Source organism: Tuber melanosporum (assembly GCF_000151645.1).
Source record: "Tuber melanosporum whole genome shotgun sequence assembly, scaffold_11, strain Mel28".
NCBI classification, from domain to species: Eukaryota; Fungi; Ascomycota; class Pezizomycetes; order Pezizales; family Tuberaceae; genus Tuber; species Tuber melanosporum.
In genome coordinates this window covers 650,751-671,778 of record NW_003298766.1, presented here as the reverse complement: position 1 = coordinate 671,778, position 21,028 = coordinate 650,751, and the positions used below count along the sequence as shown (strand labels likewise).

The 21,028-nt window shown below is 47.9% G+C and overlaps 3 protein-coding genes; 1 reads left to right on the top strand and 2 right to left on the bottom strand.

The window, feature by feature from the left end:
- Positions 1–1,565: 1,565 nt before the first annotated feature.
- GSTUM_00004324001 (uncharacterized protein) lies at positions 1,566–6,806 on the bottom strand. XM_002835555.2 has 3 exons: positions 4,397–6,806; positions 3,299–4,284; positions 1,566–3,166 (listed from the first exon to the last, which is right to left on the bottom strand). The coding sequence occupies exons 1-3, from the start codon at positions 6,523–6,525 to the stop codon at positions 2,283–2,285; spliced, it is 3,999 nt and encodes a 1,332-aa protein (XP_002835601.1). The 5' UTR covers positions 6,526–6,806; the 3' UTR covers positions 1,566–2,282.
- A 6,208-nt stretch (positions 6,807–13,014) lies between these two features.
- On the top strand, positions 13,015–15,770 carry GSTUM_00004323001 (uncharacterized protein; the record flags this gene model as incomplete). XM_002835554.2 has 2 exons in its annotated part: positions 13,015–14,291; positions 14,355–15,770. 2 exons carry the CDS (start codon positions 13,015–13,017, stop codon positions 15,490–15,492), a joined length of 2,415 nt encoding a protein of 804 aa, XP_002835600.1. The 3' UTR covers positions 15,493–15,770.
- A 2,687-nt stretch (positions 15,771–18,457) lies between these two features.
- Positions 18,458–19,816, bottom strand: GSTUM_00004322001 (uncharacterized protein; the record flags this gene model as incomplete). XM_002835553.2 has 1 exon in its annotated part: positions 18,458–19,816. One exon carries the CDS (start codon positions 19,814–19,816, stop codon positions 18,599–18,601), a length of 1,218 nt encoding a protein of 405 aa, XP_002835599.1. The 3' UTR covers positions 18,458–18,598.
- Between the last annotated feature and the right edge of the window lie 1,212 nt (positions 19,817–21,028).

The window sequence follows — 21,028 nt, the reverse complement described above, 5'->3', positions numbered from 1 at the left end:
TGGCCGATGAAGGAATTATCTATCATTCCAGTAGAATAGCTTTCTGCAAATTAGTAGGAAGTTCTCCAGAAGATATCTATTGGTTGGATACAGAGTTATAGAGGTTTGAAGTTAGGCGATCTAGAAAGGTTACAATCACAACTACCTTTGCAGATACAACCTGCAGATAAAACTGATCATTTCATCATTAACGGAGACAATTGGGGCCAACTCAGTTCGACTTAAAAACTAGGCCATATGTCTAAAGACTCTAATGATTGGATAATTAGTATTCGAAACAGCATGATTTTTGATTAACTATATTGTAATTACCGAAGAGGGTGTGGTGATTTTCAGGGTCCCTGGGTGTTCGCATCTTCAAATAGTACCCAACATTGTGAGTTATGATCAGAGAGGTACATAGTTGTATAATAGATACTTGTAGTCCACAAACACTCAGACACGGAATATAAATATTGAAGTACCTCCCAAGCTATTAGGCATCATCAAGCAATGGAGAAGAGACCTTAACAATATAATATTGTCTTCATGATTCCATTCTACTATACCTACTTTATTTTGCTCTTAGTAGTCATAAACGTAATGAGTGAAGTCCAAGCCTTCCTAGACAATCTCTGTCTACGGAAACGAATCTTGGTTAGCCTAGACAACTCTGAAGTCTATCAGGTTGTCTCCACCTAACATTTGTGGGCCTCAAAATTGGCAATTGGAGACAGGATTTGGGGTCACCTTCTCATAGAAGTACTGTGGGCAATGTAGAATATCAGGAGATTGAATTTGTATCTACCGAGCTTGAAGATTGTGGTTATTTCAGCTGACTGAAGTGTTGACGTTAAAATTAAGGAATCTCGGCATCATGGAGGATCACTCGACCTCTTGGCTTAATTTCGCTTACCCGATTGCGCAAGTAGAAGCCACGTTGTCCGACGGTGGATTTAAAGGGTTTTTGCGGTATTATGATCTGCATATCCGATCCGACGAAAGCCGGCCCGAGCCAGACCTAACCTAACTTAACCATCGCGAGACACCGTTCTGCGTGTAACTTATCAACCTTCTAGTAGACTGCGGTAGACTATCCCCACCCCCGACGAGGCAGCCCTGCGCAAGTAAGTTACATATGTTTCGTCCAATCATGTGCTGTTACCATGATATCATAGTATGATACGGTACCAGTACGACTACAGCTTATAGAAATGAGCCATTTGATCAACTGATAATAACATCCCCCTCCCAACTTAACCCTATGTCAGGGCAACAATAGGGAATTATCATCCCAGCACGCCTGGATGGATGGAAGGAGGTATGATATGATATGATACGAAAGAGGGCGAAAGTGGGATCGATAGATATCAACTACTTGGTCGAAAATACCAAAGAAGAGCTGAGTGTTACGGCATTGGGCGAAAGGGTTTCGGACAAGCTATAAAAGGAGGAAATTGTTTCCAACTGCCTCGATGTCTCGAGGAGTTTGCGCCGGTATCTATAGACAGCACTGTACGTATGGACGGGGCTGCGCAAGCATCCTACACGCTTGTACAGTGCTTTCTGGCTACGGGTACATCAAGTGAAAACAAAGTATACGAATCAATATGCTCAGCAACAAGAGTTGAGTATGTACTTTCCGCCTCGATTAGTAAAGTTATGTAAACAAGGAAGAAAGAAATGAAGTCAACCCATAAAGAGAATAAACGAGAAATTATAAAAAGCAGCGCCATACCAAACCAATACGACAACAAATCAAAAAATACAAAAGCGCAAGCAAACATACACAGACCCGGCTATGAAAAGGGAAGGATATGAAATGAAGATGGAAAAAAGTGGGCCTGTTTACACAGCTCAAAGGACTAAAAGACTAAAGGAGTAAAAACAATGGAAAGAGGAGAGCAACAAAAAAAGACCAATAAAACTAGCTCATGTGTGGGCAATCAAGGGCAGAAATAAAGAGAAAATAACTATTTATAATGCAATGTGAATGGCCGTTTTTTTACCCGTTGCTCCTCCTTCTACCCCGGGAATACCGGGAGTAAGAGGCGGAAAGACGTGAAACGGGAGCAAATCCGAGCACCGGTCCTTTTCCGTCTTCCCATTCTCGTCAATCGGGGAGAGAGGAAGGGAAAGGGGGGAGGAAAGAGGAGAGAACAAAGGCAAAAAAAAAAACAAATACGATCGTCCGAAAGGGGTTAACATGCAGCAAAACCAAATTCAATCATCCCTATTCCCCACCACTTACATCATTCATAAACTCATTCTCACAGATTCCGCGGCGCTCCACAGCCACCAGTCTATGTTGAAACCTCCCCAAGATCTTCAATCAAGTCCCAATCAGGTCCAATGTCATCTCTCTGATGACCACCTCCATGACCGCCTTCCTCCCCTCTTTCAACCCACCCTTCACCCTTGGTCTCTCGCCATATGCTCTGAATGTACTTTTGTAGCGTCCTTAGGCCCCGCAAATACCCCCTATCAACACCATCCCGATCCTTAGGCGGACACGTTGTGACCTTAGGCAACGGATCCTCGGCAGTAACGCAATTGGCAAAGTCCACAATCTTGAGGTCAATATTCCTGTCGTGATCCATGCCATCATATATCATAAGCAAACTGCTAGCATAGAACCGGTAGCCAGGAAGTCCCCTTATCATGGCTTCCAGCGCTCTGAGTTTCTCGAGTATAGTAGGGATGTGGCGCAAGACGGAACTATTGGTTTTGCCATCGTAAAGGAAACGGATAAGTGCAGTCTGGAATTCACGCCCGGCCTTGAGGTCTCTACCGAAATACTTATCTTGAAAGAGATAGGTCTGCTCCTTCACGTTCCAAACTTGCATTCCACAAAGTCGAACACCTAAATCACGAGAGGTGGTAAGGGCGCATTTATTTGCTTGTGATTGCTTTTTTTTCTTAGAGGCTTCGACGCCATACTGCCGGGTTCCCATCTTGAGGTCAAGGACACAGGGCCTCTTCATGCCCGCTGTCAGGTCTTCGAGGAGAAGGAAATGTTCCACCCGTTCGATGGGCTGCTGTAGTACTTCTTTGGGTATAGGGATATTAGGGGTTTCGTTGATGGCGACAGGGTCTGGAGATTCTGTTGCCGGAGGGATAGAGAGAGGTGATGGAATGGGTTGGGGCTGCTGTGTCTGTGAGGTGCTTTCCGAGGCAGTAGAGGGGACTGATGGTGGTGATGGTGGTGGTGTTGGGGCTCTTCGGTCCAAGCATCTGGTTGCCCAAGTCTTCTTTCCAATTGGAATGCTTTCATCTTCGTCCATCTTAAATACTTCGTCTTCCCGGTCGCCTCCGTAACCTTCATCCTCTGCGGCATAATCACAAATTGGTGGGCTCAACGATTCTGGCTTGCCTGACCTTTTGCATATGTTACCACTCGACCGCCTTCTTGGAAAGCCAGCCCTCCGCCTTTCAGGTGTTGTCGGGGATCTACTCAAACAAGACCTAGCACCGCCAGTGATGTCGTTGCTCTTCGAAAGAGTCCTCAAATCTGTACTAGAGGCGTGTCTCCTCTCTCCCTCAATACGAACAGATGTGATTTTGCGATCCTCGGGAAAGGCTTGATGTCGGTGGGACGGCCCGAGATCCGTGCTACTCCTCCTGAAGCTGGATCTGCATCCTCTGCTGTCAGCGCCCGGGGGTGACCCATGATGGTGCCGGTGACCATGGGAGTGATTGCAATTGTAATGGCGTGGCCTTGAATGTGAGCGAGTGTGATGATGACCGCGGGGAATAGACGGAGATCCAAAAACCTCCCTCAATACTTGTTCCTGTAATTTGCGATTCACCGAAGTAGCACCCCAGATGGACTTCCTTGGATGGGCTTCGCCCTGGATGATCTCGTCACCGCTACCCGTAGCATTAGCCTCCGGCGTATCCGACACAGCCTCTGTGCTTTTCTGCCCTTTACCCTGAGTCGGCTCCGGCGATCGCCCTTCTTTGTCACTGGCGGAGCATGCTGGATTCGAAGAGTAAGATGGGGCACTGGCCGAAAAGCGAAAAAGATTTTCAGGAATAATGTGTCTGTTGTTCTCGAAGACCACCTGGGGAAGAGGAAAGGGTGCACCCCCAGAGGTCGCCTCCGAGTTATATACAACATTCGGAGCCTTCGTAAACTCTGTCTCGGTTGGTTGAGAGTCTGCACAATTTTTGCCGCTCCTAACAAAGACCTCGCTTTCCGTTGCCAATCCGCTCACCTCAGGTGAGCCTGTTGCAGCCTCCTTTTTGATGGTTTTCTTCTTCTTTGGTGCTCTTCTGAAGGTAACATTAAGAACCCCAATGTACCTTGATATTGTGAAACACGTTAGCCCCACAGCCTCTCGCAAGAAAAAAAGGAACAATCGAAAACCGGAACACAACTACAAATCATCAAAGGTTTAGAAAAACACAGGCTTACTTTGGTAGAAATCCTAAAAGTTGCGGATGCCTCTTCTCAACAGCCTCATAAAATTCATTTTCTTTATTACTCAAGCTTTTACAAACAGCTCTGCGGGAGAATCTGAACAATGCTGTATGACCTCCAACTTGATGATTGTATGGTTTTAACTCAACAGCCCCCAAAGGAACTTGAGGTACGGCCTTCGACTGGGCACTGGAAGAATGCTGCTTTCGGTTGCCAAGAGTTTGATCGTACTTGATATGAGGGCGCCGGGCAATGGGCGTAGCAGTTGGGGTGGTATCCTCAGTTTCAGATAAAGCAGTTCCATAGCCACTCCCACTACGATCATTTTCGCCACTTGAAAGCTCATCGTAACTATCCGAAAAATCAGAAAACCCTGACGCAGCCGACGAATAGCCTTCCGTATTGGAGTGGTAGCCTTTGTAATCATCATCCGCGATTACGGACTGTCGGCGGCCTTGGTAAATGTATTCGTCGTCCCCAGATTGGATAGATAAATCGAATTCTGGACTTTCTTCATGGTCCTTATGACGTGTATCATCATTCTTCTGTTTATCAGCCTCGATCAACGACCTTTGTGAGGCCGAGTTACTATATTGACCCTTCACTGGGCCTGCCTTATGACCAATTGAGGAGTCTGTGGCGGCACGATTCGGAGTCGGATGTGGGATATATAGGGCAGAGGAAATTTCATCTTTATCAGATTCTTCCTCTTCATCGTCATCGTCCTCCGGGTGGTCTGGCCTTTCAACCGGTTCAAAGCCGTCAGGTACTTCTATGGATAGATCTCGGCACCCAGGAAAAGGGTATTCGGTGTGACCTTCAGGAACCACTGTTGTAATCGAGGAAGGGGACGAGTCATCAGAGCCCACGCAGACACTTGACGAATCACCGTTGGTAGGGGAGATACTTTTGGGGGCCGAGTCTAATCTAGAATTAATTGTCGACTGAATCCCAGAAGACTCGTTCCCATCAACTGCTCCGCAAACAGGATTGGAATAAGAGGTCGGTATAGATGTTTTATCAGAAACTTTGGAAGAGAGCTCATCACTTGATGATTGAGAATATGCATCTTTCGTACTTTTAACTGAAAGGACATTAGAAGAAAGGTCTAGAGGGGGGGCATTATTTTCCTTAATTGTCTTGCTTAACTGTGCGACAGAAACCATTTTTCCATTACCTTTTAATCTTTCTTTCCTCTCCTTCTCCTTTGCGCGCAGCTTCTCTTGTCGCTCCCTCTCTTTCTCTTTCTCTTTTTCCTCGCGCCTCAGTTTCTCTCTCCCACGTTCTTCAATAGCCTGTTCATTCTCCCGGAACAACCCAAGTCTTTGTGTTGCCTTCCTGCTACGAGAATTGCTCTCACTCGCCATAACAGCAGCAATGGATCTCCCAACGTCATCCTCATCTTCCCGAATTGGGCTGCTCTGTATCGGAAAACTTGCCTCTCCATCAGCATCATTTTTTGCACCCCATCGCGCTACAGAAGTGCCTAGTCTTTCGTTAAAATCAATAGGACTATCGAGGCCAAGCTGAGCCTTGAGGATAGCATCAGAGCCAGCCCCATCGGTTGGCTTCAAAATGGAAGTTCCGGTCAAAGGTGTAGAGGGGCGATCAGTCGGACTGTCGGCAGGGCTTATGTAAGGTGGAAGGGTGATGTGGGGGTTCTTTTCCTTCTGACGACAGGAAAATATACAACCGTCTTTATGCGAATGGGCAATTCTAGTATCCGGATGTATACCCCCGCCGAGCGTAAATTTAGCCTCTAAAGGGAAGGATGTAGATTGAGGTCTCCAATAGCGAAATAGAGGACGAGACAAATCGGCTTCATCATAGGAATTTCCGTAGATCGGTTCGCTGGGACCAACGCCTGTGCTCTCGACAAGAGAGGGTGATGACGCAGATGGAGAAAGAGTAGTTGACGACGAAGTAGAAGTTTGTGAGACAGAAAGGGTATCGTCAAAGCTTGGGGATGTATCGAAATGGCTGCTGATTGTTTTATGTTCTTCGCCACTATCAGCGGTAAATGACGAGGAAGTAAGAATTGGAAATGTTCTAGAACGGACAGGACCTGAAGGGGCCAAAGGAGAGTCCTTTAGAGGTATGGGGTCATGGAACGGGACTGGCATGAGGAGTCATTGAAGCCTGCTGGAAGCCAGGTAAACTTGGGGGAAAAGTGTAGAGAGATGACGTTATTGCGAGCCGTGATATAACCTGGGAGAAGGCAGTGGAGAGGAGACAAGCGAAGGTGAACTTTTTCTCGCACCGAAAAACTGGGGGCAAGACACCGTCTCTAAGACAATTCTGGCGTGAGTAGGGTTCCTTTAGAGAGAGGGGGGATGGGGGGAAAGAGGATGATCTTGTTATCCCCTTGCTGAAGGATGTGTAGGAGTAGGAAAAGTTGCGTTGGAAGAGGCAGCAGAGTTGAACCAAGCAAATGGACAAAGCAACGCAGCATAGAAGGCACAGAATGAAAAGGCCCAGCCAACCAGCACCACACCATACAACAAGGCCATAGTAACCGAAAAGAAGAAAAAATTGTACGAAAAAGGAAAGAGATCCCCTCTACTGAGGAAGTGGAAAAAAGGACTACCGTAGAAGAGAACCAAAGGGAACCAGAGAGAAATACCACGAGTTACAGTACAAGTATCGGTACTTGAGCTTGCTATCATAATTACCTGCAGAGTTCCAATCCCAAAACAAGGAGAGCCCAAAGCACTGGACACCGCTCTCCTTTTGCATTGGCCCAAAACGAAGAAAACACCAACGAGTGTTATACGGCTACTCACTCGTAGGGCGTTTTCTCAATACCGACAAACGACCGATACCACATTCATTCACCACATTCGCATTCACAAACAATAGCAGCAACCCCTCATCAGGTCTCCGCAGTGTTGTGTCCATACGGCAGTGTCCCAGTGTCGACGGCCCCGTACAGAGCTGGACTATGGAGCAAGTTATCGTCGGCGGACCAGGCTGTCTATCCCCAACGTGTTTATGCATGCTACAGCTCTTTTCCGTCACGGGCACATTTTATTGGCTCTCGTCTCCCCGATCGGGGCACTGTGCATGGGAGCCGACTCTTGGCCAAGGACCTCCCGGTACTCGAGTAGGATAGTTCCTGAATTCTCAAAATTCCAATCTAATGTTGATACGATGTCTACTTGAGGATGGATGGTGGCTATTCGAGTACAGTACTGTACCGCACAGCACCGTCATTGCGCACCTGGTTTATGGGGAAGGGGGAGAGGAATCAAGATGAAAAAGAACGAACGAGAAGGAGAAGAAGAAAAAAAAAAATCCGCAGTCTTGGGTCCAAGCCATTGGGTTTCCTCCTCCCGGAGTATGACCAATCAATCTTGAGCTATGAGCAGCATGACAAGTCTATTGGAATCTATCTTCGGCTTCGCTACATGAACGAACAGTACAGACGGATCGATCTCACGATTTCAATGACCGAAATTGTCTTCCCCGTTTAAGGTCCAAAATGTAGTCGCTTTCAGCCACTGCCGTAGGTGCCTGGGGAAAAAAGGCTGCGGGATTTATCTTCCGCCCCCCCATGGGCTCCCATCCTACAGCTGCTTTTGTCTCACACTATTTTATTCACTTGCGGCACTGCAGTCTACAAGTGCGATACAAGTACTAGTACTCGAGTACAAGTACATCTGCAATCCAGTGGTCAAACCCCACCACAAGGAAACGCCAATTACCGCACAAAATGGTAGGAAAAACAAAAAATGGAGGCTCGTGTGATGTTGGTGATTTTCACCCCCTTCAAATCCCTTCGCTTGGGCCATCAGGTTGTTTCGCCGTCTGCTGACTTCCCAAGAAATCGTTGAACCCCCTGCCGTTAACCCCGCAATTTCAGGTCATTATCTGGCTCAAGTGAAAGCCGCAGCTTTCGGGTACTCTGTGGTCGTACCTTTATCAAACTACACTGTTTTGGACAAGCGGAAATACTTTCCTCATCATTCAGCGTAGTTCGATAGCCCTACTGTACCCATACTTAATAGTATCGTGGTACCGGTGTTTAGGTGCTATGGTATCATAGTAACAGTATTCTGGGAGCTGCCGTTTCCAGGCTTATCGACAATGGCGTTGGCAGCTGGCATCTCCATCTCTAGGCGCCTCAATCTAGGTGAAATAAACTTTTTAGCCTGCCCCCCCCTCCCCCTGTATGCGATTAACCACTTGAGTGATCATCACCAAACTGAGAGTGGCCAACTCTAGTCATGCAGTTGTCGATAGAACAATGCTTATTGCTTTATGCACTATGGTGTTGGCCACTTTCCCCATGGATGAGATCTCATCGAGGACGGGCCCCCTCTGGCCAACAATCAGCGACAGTTCTTGTTCGATGGCTACAGTAATATCCATCCTGCTGCAGACTATAACATGTGGGCTCTCTCCCTTCGGACTATGGAAAGGAAAAAATAATGAAACAAAGGACGAAAGAAAGCTCCCGGCTACCTCCCCGCAGCTTCCCATTCTGCCACCCACCTTCTGGCAGACACATTCGAATGATAATACAGCGGTGACTGAGCTTTGAGGGGATCGATCAGCTCTGTTGTGCACGCCCCACTGCCGGCGCAAGTGCTCGAGTACCGGTGAAGGCACATACCGGCGGTACTGCACCGTACCGTACTGCACCGCACTGTACGGTACAAGCACCGACAACCACTTGTGGTAAGCACTCGCAAACACAGATGCAAGTTGTATGCATCACCACACTTAATGCTAACAATGGGGCTGACGCGTACAGTTGGCAATCCTATCTCTAATCTCAGCATTAGAGTGGATCAGCTCTCTCTTATCGACCCCGATACAGACCGAGCTTGCTTCATACTTCTCCCCAAAGCCCACTTGGGGTTATGATACGGTAAGTAGGTATTCGGGTGGCCGAATAACAGTTCCGCAAAACTTTTGAGTGTTGCAATCGCCCTCTGCGGCCAAGATTTTCAAAATTCTTGTATGCGCACCCGCATATTTTTTTTCTCGCCCCAAGTATCCGCTGAAGCCAAAGTCTAGACCATTAAATTTTCATCCACTACAAGTCAGCCGGGGTTCTGAAATCTTGAGTGGGCCCTCATCCTAAATCACATGCGATCCGGAGCGGAGCCTTATACCTGATACCAGTACTGACCTTATCTAGAGGCTCCTTACTCCATGATGGACCGAATTGCAACGGCGTCGGTGTTCGCCTGATAAGAACACGGTAACATACTATCAGGGAGGGGGGGGGGGCAACGAACAGGAGGGGTATAGAGAATAACCCCACCAAAATTTGATGTTTACCACCAGATCCCGGAGCATCATTCGCCATCCCCCTCTGTTTATTGTTCACCTTGCTCCATCGTATTACCTAGTGCGATGGCCAGTGATTCCTCGTCCGCTTATAGCCGGAGCCCTGTGGAACATTACTGAAGAACTCTGAGACGCTTTGTTTTCATAGTATTATTATAGGGATCCAAAGAATGAATCCGCTCAACACTAAAGCTAGGGAGCAACGTTCCCGGGTGTTTACCAGGATTCTCCAGTACTCGTATGTGCCCGAGGGGCATGTCTTCGGTTTGTGGGGATAACCCAATCTTTCGGCGAGACCCCTCTGACCGAGCAAGGCTCAAATAATGTGTTCTTATATCCCTGACAACCCTTCCGGTTACAGTGCATCTCCCCTGGGTGAGCGAGGGCCCGAGCTCAGCCAACCCAGCGGCCTACTCTATTGGATAATATACCTAGGGGTGGGACAGGATGGAAAGGAGCGGACGCGAATCTTGCACTATCTGAACGCCAGCTTCTTGAAGGACCTGAATAAACGAAGAGAATCCCCATTAAGCATATCAATTTGTTGCCTAATACTTCCCCGTCTTTCACCAGCAACCCCTGCTCAAGCAATACCGGTATTTATTGAGAACGCAGGGTTCTACAGTACAGTACAGTAAGCGAAGGATGGCATGGTTTGACAATCTTCTTTCACCGTACCCGATTACAGGAACACCGGAATTGGCTTGCGCAAGGACTTCTGGGATCTCCCGGCCATCTAAAAATTTCAACCTATGGGCGGTGGTGCTATGCTATATGCGATGCCAGATGGTACCGTATCTCAAATTATCGTGTGGCCAATACAGGAATTTCTTCAGGCGTCTTCTGCAGCCACACCTTCGCAGCACCAGCTCTATTGAGGGAACCACGTACGAGTATCATGTACTTGTATGCTATTAAAGGGCCGACATGAAATGTGACTCAAGGCTTTCCCGTGATTAGAGTACACAATACAATATTATTCGTTGCAAAAATGAAAATATAGAAAAACAATATTCATGCGTGACCGGGAAAATGGTAGTTCGGACAACCGTATCCCCCCCCGCTGCGCAAACAAGGAGTAAACAGAAGTCTCGGGGCACGTTTAGGTGCTGGTCAGATACGATATCCAGAAACTGAAGATCAGGGCTGGAGCACGTGGCAACACGACTGGCTAGGGATAGCGGATTGAATTTGCACTGGTAGCATGTCTGGGATGTACGGGTAGTTGTACTCGAGTAATATGGATGATTGAAATCCTTGTTTGTCGTCGCCGGTGCTCGGCGGTAGGAGTACTGTACGAGTACTGTACATCCTATCCTCCCAACAAGCGGCAGTGAGCCAGGGCATTGAGAGATAACTTAGCGAATGGACATAATTTACCCGTCAGGGAGTCTTGCTTTTATCCAACGGTGTTATTGAGCCTATGTTTTCGAAATCCCTTTCACAGCGCTAGAGCTTTTGCCGTGACTTCTCAGCTTGCCAGGCGTTGAAAGGTCGAACTGGTGATTTCGAGGAAGTACGGTGGTGTTGGCAATGAGCAGACCGTGAAATATCAACTCTAAATATAGCGACTCCGTGCCTACGGCTCATAGCTTTTGAGACGGCGATCCTCACATAACGTCGTTTCATATCCTCTTGTAATATATGATACCTTACAACAAATCCCCAACAAATCATAGTGTCGAGACTGAGATATCAAATTCTAAGCAGCCATCAACCACAGCTACTACTCATCCATCCCGCTGACCGGCAATATTATCGAGGCTAAGCACCAGTGTGCGCTCCTAAATGAAACAGTGCTTAAGCTGAAAAACTATTTTGAAACCCTTGCCAGCAGAATATCCACGGAACGCTCACAAAATTCTGCAATACCATTGTTGGGAGGTTGGGCCGGGCAAATCCACAGTGCATCGCTATAGCGGCGGTCGAACCAAACTACTCTAGAGCAGCCTGAGAGCGCATAGGAAGAACTGGCTCCGTAATAAGCAACAGAATCTCTCCGCGTAGTGCTTAAGCTGTGGTTTGACATTCTTCAATTCTAGTAGAACAAAGAGAAGTTTGCCATTTCGGACTTGAGTTGTTTTCCCAGAACGAACGAACCACTTGTGACCAATGGTGATTTTCCTGTCTGAACGTTTCACTTAAGAACGCACGCTGGTGCTTAACCCCGATTTTATTATCTTAGCCGTGACAAGTCAACTTTCGCAGTTAAGGAGCCTCAAGTCCTACTGCCAACGAGGGGACAAGCAGGAACTCAATTGGCCAGACTTACAAGTAGTCCGCGACGCTACGAGAGGTCCCGTGGCAAGGTCCGGTATATCTACTGGTCCTTCCAGCTTATAACGTTCTAGAATAGACCTATGACAGAATTGGGGCCGTGCTTGCTGTCATTCTGTCGAGTTTTCCTGCGGAGAGATATCCCTCAGCTCCTGGTGCAGTGGGGTACCTGACGTTTGATATAAAATGCTTATTGAGGGCCCCAGAGGGGGTTCGGCGGGACACTGGAGGATAGTAACATTACCACCGGACAGTTTGAAGCCAGCTCACACCATCATAATATTATTTTGTAAACACAGAGTAGATATGCTGGCAAACACTGTAGGGAGGGTGGATTTCCGGCGATTCGCTTTTTGTTCTCAGACAAGCTACGATAGTTTTATCAGTTCGATTTTGTGTATTGATGACATGGCCTTGTTTTAACTTCCCCTCGTAATATTGTGCTCCCCTTTGGTTCTTTGACAGTCCGTTTGTTCATGACATGGAACTTGTTTGACTTTTAAACGCCCTTTAAGGAGCTCCTACGTGCAATCATATGGCTTAATGAAAATAATCGCGCTAACCCTTAACTTCTCTCTTTCAAAGGATGTTTTATGAATCTAGCAATCGAGTGCGGGGCAGGACCCGGGTTCCTTTCCATTCATTATGAGACACCAAGAGATTAGATAAAGAAATGCCATACAAAGCAAATCGAAGCGAATAAAAACGTAATTCTAGGCCTCCCATTGAATTTTCAGGAAGTGTCCCCAAAAAAAGCAACAACTTCAAAGGTATTCTTTGTCTTAGACTGCCATCCTCACAGCCGTGCGAGTGATTGTGGGTGTATCTTTGGGTTAATCTGAGATCTAGATGACATCACGTGAAGTCCTGGACGCGTAAATTGGGATCAGATAAGCTGCGTCTTCCCACAGCGCGGCGGGTTTGTCCGTTCCTACACTTTTCGCGTCTCCCACCACAACCACTTGCACACTCGCTTCGTGTTCTCCTCTGCTGACCTAACCACATTTAACGCAAAGGGGGGGAAGGATTTCACAATCATGCCTCAAAGACCATACCCGCCTCTCCCCGAGAACCCAATTCTTATCCCCTCCCCTTCGGATACTATATTTGCTGGTGACTCCTCGGATGAAGAATCCCCGGCCGCCCAACGAGCCAAGAACCAGCGGATCTTGGGGCATGCCCAGAGTTACCTTAGCGGTCAACAGCTATACATTCACTCCGCACGACTGCGAGGTCCGGTGATCAACAATCCGTGGGGAAAGGGGGCTAAGCAAACAAAGAGAAAACCCATGGCTCGGATGGAGGAAAAGCACAAGACGAAGAAGCGGAAGGCTCTATGTCAGGATGATGAGAGGGAAATTCTCGGAACCCCTACGCAAGTACCGGAATGGGCTGCATGGAGCACTGAGAGAAGGAGGGTCAATAGGAGGACTATTACGGAATCTTCACCCGATGTCGAAGAGCTCTTACGGCCAGCCTGCTTGGATCTTGGTGAATCAATCGTCTCTCGGCCAACGATGAACCGTGATGAGGTGCAGGGGAGGGAGATGCAGACGGCCGTGGTGTTTTCGAATGATGTTACCCCTGTGGCTACGCCAGTCAATCGAAAGGAAAAACATAAGCAGAAGCTTCCAACTCCTCCAGTGTTTTCTCCGGGCTCCTTCTACAAGAAATTAGGGACCAAGCCCACACCTAAAGCAGCTCCAAATCCCGCACTTAAACCTGCGCCGAAGAATAAAACTAAGCCCACAAAACGGGTATCTCGGTCGGTTTCTCATTCACCGGTGTGTAGTAACCGAGGAAGGGCTCCTGCTCAGAGTCGTACGCCGTCAACTGCAATTTCCCGATCGAAAAGCAAGCCTGGCGAGCTAGATGAGAGTATACACCTTGTCGCTCCCGAAGCTAACAGGGCGATGCCACCACTGGCCCCTGCGGATGCGAAAATGAAGCGGATACGAATCAATTTCGCTACAATGTCGCCATTTACGAATCAACCAACGGGTACTCGGGTGGAAGCTAGAAAGACTCCAAAGAAGAGACGGAAAAAGGCTGATGATAGTGGTATAAACAAAGACCCAGAAGACCACTCCTTGAAATCTATGGCCCGGGATCGGGCGACGAAAGAACCTTCAATCGTTGAAACCGAAAGGCAGACAGCTAGAGAGCATGATGTGGGCTTTGGAGTAAATAAAAATGTCATTGAGAATAGGCAATTTGATAGGAACGGCAATGGCACTAGGTCCGGGGCTCAGGACAAAAACGTCGAGATTGTGACATCAGGGAGCCCACCTATTGAAAACTTTGGTTCTCACACGTATGTGTACCCCGCTGCGGTTCGCCCTCACCGCCCTCGAGTATTCACTTTAATGGTTTGTAGGTCCGAGCCTCTGTCTTCAGACGGATCTATTTCTCTACAGCCTGCTCAGAGAACAGCACTCTTTATATCGCTGTCTCCAATTATGACAGCCTCCGGAGAGAGATCTACGGACGACAGTCATTTAAAAGTGACTCCTGCTGCAAAGCTACTCACTGGGAAGACGATCCCCCCTGGCCGCGTATCTTCAGCTCATCGCATTGGAGGTCAGAAAGCAAATCCAAAGCCAATAGAGAAACCCCCAACACAAGACACTACCGCAAGACCCTCAGCAGTAACCAATGAGCTCCCACAATCTCATGGACAGAGTTACTTCTCAGCACCCGAGGTGGGGAGAACTGGGGACGAGATGGCGGATGAAGAGGACCCGGAACCCTGCCAGGGCACTCAAACACAATTGATGGCCGCGAAGAAGGGATTCTTTGATGCCCTCAACGATTCCCCATTCTTTCCTCAATCGAAACTGAGCACTACGGCCGAGGAAACACCGAGTGTGTTGCGGCCCGATTCGTTCCTCGACCTTGGTGCTTGCAAAACGCCGACGTTGAGTTTTGGCGGAAGTTGGAGAAACCGTGGAAAAGTCACAGACACCGATTCAAGTTCGTCATTCAAAACGCCTGTGCCACGAAGCAACTGGAGGCCATCTGGTGATATTCAGGTCCCGGGAACTAATTCACCACCACCGCCACCGACGAGCACGGAGTTTCCACAAACGATCAACACTCCCAAACCATCAACTCCGGAAGGAACTACGTTTACTCCATTTGCAGCATTCGCCACACCAAATGCTACACCCGAGCCAACCCAGAAAGATATCAGCCCATTAACATTCTCCCCCCTTCGGGATGTGACCCAACACCCATCTCGCCAAGAATCGGGCACGAAACCCTATGTAAAGTTTGTGGGGTTTGGTTTGCTGGATGAAGACGAAGATGCTGCAAGTCTTGATCTTGGGCCAAACAATTTCCCCAAGTCTGGCCAAAAGGCCCCCGATGAGAAAGAGGATTTGGTAAAAGAAGTGATGGGCTTCATGGGTCAGCAAGTCTGGGATATTGATGAGGAGCTGAAGAAGATGGCTAGAGGGAGTCAGAGCACCAAAAATACTGATGCTGGAAAGAAGAGAAGGGGTCTTAGAAGGTAGTTGCATTCGGGGTGGTTTCTATCGCTTTCTTATTTTATTTTTTCCCCTCAATGTTATTCCTTTGTATTTGGATATCCTTCCTGTGAATAGTATCATATGTGGGGCAATTACAGGCGCTATTGGTGGGGTGTTTATGGGGGTTATGTTCCGTTGACGGATGTATCGTGGTTGAGAGTGCGGCCGAGGATCTGTGGTCGGGGTGGCATTATAGTGCGATAGCTGGATTCTGCATGCGATGTATCATAGTGGGTGGTATTTATATGGTAGTTAGGAGTTGGTCAGACGGTTTTCAATGGCTATGACCTTGATAACGTTTGGTTTTTAATTGACGAAAACGCGGCGCCCCGCAGGGGTGCCGAAGGCTAAGCAGGACCACCGCACCTTCCCTTCCCACATCCTTCCTGCGTCGCTCAGCCAGTGCTTACAGTCGTCCAGTCCGTCCTAGACGGGGTCAGGACGACGGAGGATGACAATGTCTCGTCTTTGGACGGAGTGGACGGGGCGACGGCAGTCGGATGGCACTAGTCCTGGGTTTCCTTTTATGGACTCGGATACCGGTACCATATCACCCCATTAAAATTTTATTTGTTTTACCTTATTTCTGTTTTAACTTATTGTAGCACTAGTATGTCTTACTGGGAGCACTATATCTTCCTTATATTATTCATTATAATATTACCATAATACTTGTAGTGTAGGGGGGGAAGATTTTAGTAATTTTTAAAGGATTCCTAATTATAAACAGGAAAATAAAGGGAAATAAAAAAGTGAGTGATATCCTGTAGCTTAGTCAGCAATTCTCAATATACAGAGGGTTGATTTTTACTGTCCGGAACCATACCAGTGTGTGTCTTAATTGGGTGCACTGGCCAACTATAGTCGACTGCTGTCCGACTGGGAGTACTGCTGGTGTTAGGCTTTTTCTGGTTATATAAGATAATGCTAGTTATAACCTCGGCTGAGTGCAAACCAAATTCTACGGTTTTGTGCGGCTGTCTAATTTGGAGGAAAATAGTCTTCTATAAAATTTAATCATGGTAGCTTTGTATGAAAAATAATACACGATATTCTTTGGCTTTGCGGAGGTATCCGACTTAGTGAAGATAGGTTTTTGTGGGGTTTGAAGGGGTTTGGCATGCTATGAATATCAATTGAGTTAACTTGGTGTGTGAAAAGCCACCCTTGGTGGGTTCTGTAGGGTCCTATCACAATACTCGGTGAAAAGATATTCTGGGCATATGGGAACGTCCGGTCCGGGAGCCAAACCTGGTTTCATAGGTCTCTTTATGGCCTCAAACTACCGCTTGAGGCACTCTGGAGCATCATCCCATATCGGTCGAGGAACAGAAGGGTGCTTAGTCTATAGCTTCCGACAATTCACCTCCGCTGGCACCCTTCTACACCAGTATTGGCATATTTTTTTATTCCTTCCCTCAAGTATTGTCCATCTACTCGAGTGTATATATCTCCTACGCCCTTCAGCCATGCACCATCCTTTATAGATTATGTATGGTACGTGTTTAGAGAACAAGATATGCTGTACGCCCACTGGACCGAGGTCTCGTACACATCCAACGATCCAACCCGAGAAAGTATCACGACATGAAGACAATTCGTGCGGGGTGTGTTATTATATCGAATGAGTGGGAGTCGATTTCTGCCGATTCCCGCTCACCCCCCCACACACGCCAAGGTTGAGTGTTGATCCTTCTAGAATACATGAGATATTAGTCTGTGGAATTCCTGGCTATGATATATACCATTTCGCTAATTGGAGGAGGACAAGGGGGGAGATAATGGAATGGGATGGGATGGCAGAAGCGTCACCCGAGCATCTCTTGTCTACTTACTACTATACTTGCGCTGTGAATGACCGGGTTGTATAGTACCGTAAATGTTTGCCAATGTGGGATTCGAGGTAAGCTACTCTAAATAGATCTGGTGGTATCGCCACTTTGGCCAATCTCTGGATTATTGGGAGGGGTTGGTGGGCGGTGTAAGGGGTTCACTTCGAGACCTTGAGAGTCTGGTGTTTTGCTCATGTAAGTGTTTGCTCACTTCCCGTACAGTTATATATATATATATATTGGAAGGAAACAATTTGTTCCATTCATAGTCGCAACCCCAATAACACATACAGTAATCTCCAGGTATCATAACGCGGAGATCTTTCTTTTGGTATTTCCCACTATCAGATATTTGTTGGCTCTTTTCTTCCGCCCGTTTCTGCTCCGCCTTGCCTTCCTTCCAGGTATTATAATATTATCATATGCTTCGCTGTTCGTGGAAAGGGAGGAGGAGGGGATATGGTAAAAAAGGGGGGATTTGTCTTCCTTTATTTCATTGTATGTATGATATAATATCCTACAAGATTCCCCCCATTTCCCGCCTTCTCGCAGTGCCCCAGCGTGCAGGCAGGATGCGTACCCATATAGGATGAGATGGATCGGACACGACACGACTTTTCTCGGGGTTTTTACTGTAATGATATTATGTAGACTATATCACCCGACAGGATCGTGCACCTAGCGTGATATTAAAGTGCAGGGCACGATCGATATGACAATTTCACCGAGGATGTTTTTGTAGAAATAAGTGGAGGTTTTGTTTTGTTTTTTGATAATTGGGCTGGGAAAAATGTGATGCCTTTTTGTTTCGGCTTGTGCAGATTCCTGCATTTCGAGAAAGGACGTTCGCCGGGATAGAGGATCCGAAAGTGCGGATGGGGCGAAATGATTTTTGGGGAGGGAGAGCGGCCATTGCCTAACTTATATAAAGACTTTTGAACCTTTCATTCGGCTCAGTGGGGTCTTTGAGAGCTGCTCCGGGGCATCTGTGATCATTCCGACATGAGGGGTCCGATATGTGGCCCAATGCTAAGACACTTAAAGAGTGTCGCAAAACTACTGACTACCCTTGGGACTCGGCCACAAGGTGTATAACCCATGACTCAGAATCAATAACCTCAAAGACACAATCAGCTTCAATTGAAACCCACGGCAAAATGTCTCGAACAAACCTGTCACGCCATCGCTGATCGGCAAAGCAGCCAGCCTATGTGTGATCTATTTACATTTGCCGTATCTAGCTGGATAGGGCCACCTTACTATCCCCATCGCCGGTTCCTGGAATCACCTTCCGTATATCCATCCCCCGATCCCCCGCTTCGCTCCTTCTCGACCTTGGCGTCGAATTCCTTCTGCGCTTCTTGCTTCGCAAGTTCTCTCTCCTCCTCGGACTTGGAGAACGTAAAGCTGTCCGTCCCCGGCTCTCTATTGGCACCTTGGCCGTACCCCTTCATTGAGGCACGACCTGGCCACCCCCCTACTTTCGGCTCACTAGTATACGTAGTATTCCCATCACCTTCACCTCTGTCGGTCGGAGGGCGTGTTGTGGGAGACTGGCCCTTCCTTATTCGTTCCCAGGCGGACTCGCTTGTATTGGAATGTGTATTTGTCCACCCACCCTGGCCCTGGCCCATCACCCCATCACCTCTCGTCGGTGAGGCGTCGTCGACACCAAACGGGTCATTCCCAGGATGCCCACCACTCCGCTTCCTAGCCTCAAGTTCGGCGACTTGCTCTGAAGGCCGCCCATGCGGGAATACCTCACTAGCATCCAACCTATCCTCCGTCCCATCAGAAATCTCCATCCCGCCCAAGCTCTGCCCATCGTCCTGCGCCCCCGGATTTTCCAAGCCCTCCATCCTCCGAAGTCTGGGCCCGTTGGCTTGAATCTCGTGCACGAGAGCTTCCTTCTTCTTGTTCGCCGCGGCAACCACACGACGAAGATTCGGATCCAGTCGTTTTTCAGCCTTATTCTTCTGAAGCGCTTGGAAGCCCGCACTTGTGAGGCCGTACATCCGCCCAACGCAACCCCAGACAGAAAGCTTCAGTCCTCGACTAAGCCACTTGGCGGCATTGTCTCTCTGTGCGCCCGGTTTCGTGAACACACGGACCATAGTGGTAGATATAACGCCGGGTTTGCGGTTCCGGAGGAGAAATGAAATCAAGATTCCGGCGGAAATACCCAGGACGTCCCCGTAGGATTCGTACGAGTAGAAGCGGCTGTTGTAGTAGGTCAGGCCTTCCCGCTCCGCGGGCGTTAATTTCAGCCCAAGGAGCGCTGTAGTCTGCGTGAGTGAAGTACGGACGAAGAAGTCGCGGTTTGCTTCGGAATAGCCTAGGAGACCGGAGAGCGGGGCGAGGCCGGGCGGGGATGGGTAGTTTCCTGTTGAGGACAGGTCGTAGGCGTCGTGGTCACCGCTGCCAAAGGGGTCAGGCTCAGGTACCGGCATATCATTACCGGCTATGTCGTGAGGCATTGCGTTTTGGTGGAAATGGTGAAATTGAGATGGCGCTGCTATACGAGTTGCTGCAACTTGTGTCCGCGTATTTGAACCGAGTTCAACCGACGTCATCTGCTAGGCGCTGGGAGTTACCCGCCCCCAGATCTGCCCTAGAGCGGTCATGGCTTCTCACTCGGTGTTTGTGGTGGGGCCGGAGGAACCAAGCCAACGAGAGAAAGCATCAAACTTAACCTTATAATGTTATGTATGGCACCTGGGTGAATTCGTTAGATTCTAAGGTTACAAAAACACCCTCGTCTATGCGGTAGCGGCTAATTAAATTGATGGTAAATAGCATCTAGAGCTTAACTTATACCGCGCGGGGGCTTGACGGTGGATATTCAAAACCATAGCTTTGCACTCAGCGCACCGAGTGAACATCGTGAGATCCAGAAATCAATTGTGGTCTGGTGGAAATCGCGATTGTTTGTTCCAAAAATTAGGGCAATGTATCTTCCGAAGTGGGGGAACTTGTAGGTTGTTATGGATTTGGAACGCGGAACACATGCTGCCCGCTCCTAATTCCCAAATCCATCCGATGCAGATGAATATCAACCTACGATAGCAAGACATACATGAGTTCCGCAATTAAAGCCGCAAGTCGAAATCTTGTAAGACAGAAGAATCGTAATCGTTTCATAGATGCAGAACAAGGCCGTATTTAAATTCTCCTTTTCCAGAGCATCAAAAAGGATCTCAGCTTTTGCCTATTTGTTCCAAGATGCACTCTACTTCCAAGAGAGCCTCCAGCTTTCATTTAAATTGCTCCGTGTCCAACATAGGTACTCGTACTACCTATATCCCACGGGTAAGGTCACTACGTCGACTGTGTGCCATACAAGACGTTCGATTGGCTAATTGAGTATATGGAGAACGAGGTGGGCGTTAGAACCTTGTTTTACTTGTTCGCAGCAGGGGTTTCAAATATCTATTTGGGCATTACTGGGCGCACTAGAGATTATATTATTAGGGGTTTGAGCTGAAAGGGGAATGGAGGTTCATTATAGCAGTATCTGTATAATACCGAGTTATAACTGGCCGAATGTCTGAGTGTGCTTCATACATTTCCTTCTCACGGGATGCGTGAAAGCCCCTAGGTCCACAACACACGGAGACCCATACTCTTGCGAGACCGGGTCAATTGTAACCACATCTCGCATTCACTCACCTTAAAAAGGCAAAACCTGC

Bases quoted from the DNA above. Each gene is read 5' to 3' on its own strand.
- GSTUM_00004324001 (XM_002835555.2), bottom strand. From the start codon at position 6,525: ATGCCAGTCCCGTTCCATGACCCCATACCTCTAAAGGACTCTCCTTTG. The intron at 4,285-4,396 runs GTAAGCCTGTGT...CACAATATCAAG, and splicing joins CTTTTAGGATTTCTACCAAA to GTACATTGGGGTTCTTAATG. The intron at 3,167-3,298 runs GTTACGGAGGCG...CACCACCATCAG, and splicing joins TTATGCCGCAGAGGATGAAG to TCCCCTCTACTGCCTCGGAA.